This window comes from Ascaphus truei, chromosome 2 (assembly GCF_040206685.1).
Source record: "Ascaphus truei isolate aAscTru1 chromosome 2, aAscTru1.hap1, whole genome shotgun sequence".
Lineage (NCBI taxonomy): Eukaryota > Metazoa > Chordata > Amphibia > Anura > Ascaphidae > Ascaphus > Ascaphus truei.
The window spans coordinates 296,142,998-296,148,149 of NC_134484.1; the positions used below are offsets into that span (position 1 = coordinate 296,142,998).

At 42.3% G+C, this 5,152-nt stretch overlaps 1 protein-coding gene across 6 annotated transcripts in view; it reads left to right on the forward strand.

Moving 5' to 3' along the window:
* The first annotated feature begins 554 nt into the window (after positions 1-554).
* SLC12A7 (solute carrier family 12 member 7) overlaps positions 555-5,152 on the forward strand; it is a 623,740-nt gene continuing 619,142 nt past the window's right edge. The window contains exon 1 of one of the 6 annotated variants that reach the window (XM_075586361.1): positions 555-1,269. In XM_075586361.1, the coding sequence (XP_075442476.1) occupies positions 1,134-1,269 (136 nt within the window). In that variant the 5' untranslated portion in view covers positions 555-1,133. The remainder of the gene's footprint in view (positions 1,270-5,152) is intronic. The other 5 variants (XM_075586370.1, XM_075586368.1, XM_075586366.1 and 2 more) reach the window with 5 other exon arrangements.

Here is a 5,152-nt window from a genome sequence, read left to right on the forward strand (position 1 = left end):
TTCTGTGAAGGGGATACACTTGAAGTTTGACAAATGTCATGAAGGTTAAGACAAGTGTGCTGATAAACAGGAACTTTTGTTCTTGAAATCATTTTAATATAAACGTAAAATGTATAATTAGAAAAACATTGTGTCAACAGCTTTATCCAAGCTTCATTTTTAAAATAATCTATTTTTATTAAGCAAAGAAATCGACATTTCATATTCTAAAACAACAAACTAAAACCAACTACATTAACCTTTTAACAAAATGTATCCAAGCTTCATACACATCTAGATCCTATTCTTGAAAACAAGCTTGTTTTTTAAAATAAATAAAGTCTTCCTCCACCTACAAATCTCCCTCAGGTATATTAGGAAGGTTATTAACTAGGGGTGATTTGTGTAATTGTCTTCTACTGATGTACTTGGGAGAGGAAAAGATGTAGCAGGCGCATGCATTGAAAATAAGAAACCGTATGTGGGAACAGGGTAGGGATTAAGGTGAAGACTGTAGGGTACCTGCGCAGCTCTGACTTTGCGTCACCTCGCTGTTACACAAGCTCATTGTCCTAAAGGACAGCGTGAACTATCGAAAACAAAAAAACACCTATCCCCTCAGTTCCATGGCGACGCTGAGCGGTTTGACACAGGTAATTTTGCTCAATGGCCGTTAAGCCGTTTGCAGAAACTTTCTTCGCCAGGCTGGCAGGGAAGGAGTTGACAGTGCCGACAGAGGGAGGAACCGCTTTCATTTTCACCGGCGGCAACAGCCAGCCCCCCCTCCTTACCCAGCCCCACCCCCACCCCGCACCCCAACCCTTACCCCAGCGGAGGTCACATGATCCCTGGTATCTAAAAAGATAGCGTGACTACTCATCGAGAGCTTACGAAGTCAGGCGCGTGAGGAGAAGGAGGCGGCGGCGGCGGCGCGTGCACAGCCAACGCAGGCTTGGCTGCGAGCACTCCGGGACGAGCTGACAGACCAGTGTCACCTGCGCTTCCCCACTGGAAGAAGAGAGCTGCTCAGGAAAGCGCAGGAGGCGCGGGCACGCCCTCGAGCCTACCTACCTACCTACCCACCCAAAGGGACTGAGAGTTCAGCGCATCTTCGCTACCAGGACAAACTCTCCTTGACTGGCGTAGTTAGGAGGATGCCTACCAGCTTCACAGTGGTCCCGGTGGAGCAGCAGGATGGTGCCGGGGATAGAGGGGGAGAAATACCCGGCCAGGAGGAGGGGAGCGGAAGAGAGAGGTACGCGGAGTATAGCAGCGAAGAATACTTACTGGGTGAGTGCAGAAAAAGATACAACACCAAGCAAGTGTTTCCACTCTACTGACCAGAGTGTAAAATATTCAGACCAGGGCTCTTCCATCTTGTCATGATGTACACAATTGTAAGCCATATTATTGTATCTTCAGTCTGTGCTGATTAACCTTCTTCCCTTTAAAAAAAAAAAAACTGATTTTAAGAGATTTAACTGTCCTTTTCAATACGGAGTGTTGTTATTGAATTTTTTTTTAAAATCTAAACCTTATTTAGGAGATACATGCGTTTGACATATTAAACGTGGGGGGTGTTAAAATGGAGCTCTAGCCAGTTCCCAATGCAGTCGGACAGTTACCATGGTAACCACGGGAAGCCACTAAATGCAGGAAGTGCTCAGGGAGCAAGATATGGAAGGCTGAGTCCCCGCTGGTGCTGAGTGGGCGGCGCTTGGCGCGGTTGTGTGTGTGTGTGTGTGTGTGTGTGTGTGTGTGTGTGTGTGTGTATGTGTATATATGTATATATGTATGTGTGTGTGTGTGTGTGTGTGTGTGTGTGTGTGTGTGTGTGTATGTGTGTATATATATATATATATATATATATATATATATATCTATATATATATCTATATATCTCTGTGTGCTGGGTGATAATGGTGAAAGGCGGGGTAGCAGACCTGTCTAAGACATGCAAATGAGCATACAGGAATATTTCCATTTGAGATATATAGATACACAAACACAAAAGAGAGAAAGGATATGGCGCCACCCAAACCCACTAAACATGTAAAAGGCAAACAATGATGAAAACTATGTTGTATAGGACTGATACACAAAAATATATATAACATATAAAACAACAATATAATAAAAAGGTGTAAAAAATCTGTGCAATAAAATAATAAACAAATTGAAAAAATAATGTCCAGATTAAATCCAAATCCAAATGTAGCTCCACATGCAATCCAATAGAGTCTTTGCATCCTGAATGTATGGGAACACCACTTCCTTGAAGATATCTAAAAAGACAGACAAAAAACAGGCGCACTCATAGCGTAATAAAGTTTAAAGTTTAACAAAATTTATATGGAGTTGATGGTTTAAAAAACACACTCACAAACATAACGGGAATAAAAACAGTTATGAGTAATACTCAATCGCCAGCCAGATTGCAGGAACCAGGTTACTCCGGTGAGATCGTCCGGTATGAAGGGAATACAGCAACTTCCACAGTGTACTCCGTGTACCGGAGGAGGTAAGGAGCGCCGCCCTAATCCAGATCCCTCGTCACTGCAGTCAGTCTCCGATCCAAGTCCTGCGAGAACTCTGACGTCACAGGATTCACCAGATAGGTAGTAGCAGCCCCCGCAAGGATAACAAATGACTGGCTGAGATAGGTATATTTTACCCAATATATAGAGTCCCGTATAGTGAGTCTGTACTAAAACTGGACAATATCACGTCCGCAAAGCACTCCCTACGCGTTTCATCTCGAAAGACTTCGTTAGGGGATAACAACATAGATGTGAAAACTAATTACAGAGTGGATACCAGATATATAAGTGGGAGTTAAATTAACCCCTATAATTGCTGGAATATACAAGCTGGAATATACATAGTGTATTAAAGAAACAACTTAATGATTTAATATACAGCATCAATCAAATATAAACATATCTACTCATGATAAAAAATCAACATTAGATAGATACTAATAGGAATGACAATACCAAATGTAAAAATACATATACAAAACATAGAAGTACACAATATATGTATATAATACAACAAATACAGACATAGGCTAGACAAATGAGAACAGATATAATAATGAATAAACAAATTCATATATGAACAGATGATATATGTACTCAAATTATAACAAAGTTAGTAATTTTATTAACATGTGGGTACATTTGCTTCGCTTGTGTGGCCACCACTGATCATGGTACTTTCGTGCTTCTCTTTTCCAGTTATTGATTGGTTATATGTTCATGTTATATTTGCATGTACTTGTAATAACACCTAAATTGGTCAATATTCATTCAATTTTGAATCTACACATGAAGATATATATTCCCACTTCCCCCCCCCCCTTTTTTTTCTTTTCCCCTTCCCTCCCTCTTTTTTCTTTTCCATTTGGTCCTCCCACAATCTATCCAATCTATCCAATCTATCCAATCTATCCAATCTATCCAATCCTATCCAATCCTATCCAATCCTATCCAATCCTATCCAATCCTATCCAATCCTATCCAATCCTATCCAATCCTATCCAATCCTATCCAATCCTATCCAATCTTATCCAATCTTATCCAATCTTATCCAATCTTATCCAATCTTATCCAATCTTATCCAATCTTATCCAATCTTATCCAATCTTATCCAATCCTATCCAATCCTATCCAATCCGCTTTATTGGCATGACGAAAGAACATTTCAGTATTGCCAAAGCGTGAATAGTAAGGGGTGGGGGGACAATAATTACACGAATACTATAGGGTAGGGTATAATGATTGCAGGGTATATGGGTAACAGTTTCGCACAGGGGTGTGGGGGTTAGTGGACGTCTCTCAGCTTGTGGCAGGCGCTGATATAGTGTGCAGCCAGTTCTGCTGTGGTTTCATCTTCTCCCAGGAGGATCGCTATTTTTTGGTTCTCTTCTATATTATTAAAGTTCTGGATAAGAGCAGTTAGTTTCTCTAGGTGGGCACTCCTCACTTCAGAGTATTGTGTGCAACGCAACAGGAAGTGAGTTTCATCTTCTACCTCTCCTAGCTCACATCTTTGGCACAGTCTCATCTCCCGGGGCTTCCAGTTCTGTCTGTGTCTGCCTGTTTCTATTTCTAGGCTGTGGGCACTTATTCTGTACTGGCTCAGGGTCTGTCTCTGTTTTGGGTCTTTTACCTTCAGTAGGTAGGGTGCCAGAGTGTATTCTCTGTGTAGGCTGTGGTAGGTTTCCAGCTTCTTTGAGCGCTGGATATCATTTTCCCACCTTGTCCCATACTGCTTCTTCATTTCGTTGGAGATGGAGTTGATTTATTTTTTCGGCAGGTTGTTAATCTGTGTGGGGTTTTGTCCTTGGAGTGAGAGGACAAGTTGTTTGATGGCACAGGGTTTAGTGAGGAGGTCCTGGCTTCTCATTGCTCTGTAGCAGTAAGACTGTGGATGGCTCTTGTTTAGGTGGTCCCAGAATGTCAGTGCTCTCTTCTGTACCGTGAGCAGTAGAGGAAAGCGGCCCAGCTCAGCCCGGCAAGCATTGTTTGATGTACTCCTGTGTACTTGGAGAAGGTGTTTGCAGAATTCCAGATGCAGTATTTCTGTTGGGCTGGTATCCCATTTTGTGGAGTCTGGGTATGTTACAGGGCCCCACACCTCGCTGCCATACAGAAGGATGGGTGTGATGATGCTGTTGAATATTTTCATCCAGATTCTTATTGGTGGTTTGAGGTGGTACATCTGTTTCTTTATTGCATAAAATGCTCTGCGGGCCTTCTCCTTCAGTGTATTTATGGCCAGGTTGAATTTCCCTGATGAGCTGATTGTTAGACCAAGGTATGTGTAGCTCGTTGTCTGTTCCAGTGCATTGTCATCCAGTGTGAATTGCGATATGGTTGGATGTGTTTTAGATTTTTTCTGGAATACCATTATTCTGTTTTTTTCTAGGTTCACAGAGAGTGCCCAGGTCTGGCTGAATTTTTCTAGTATTGCCAGTTTCTGTTGGAGGCCTTGTTCTGTTGGAGACAGCAAGAGCAGGTCGTCTGCGTATAGTAGAGACTTAATCTCAGTTCCAGCCAAGTTGAGCCCAGGTGCTGAGGAGGATTCTAGGGCTGCTGCGAGCTCATTGATGTAGATGTTAAAAAGTGTGGGACTCAGGCTGCAGCCCTGTCTAACTCCACGGCATTGA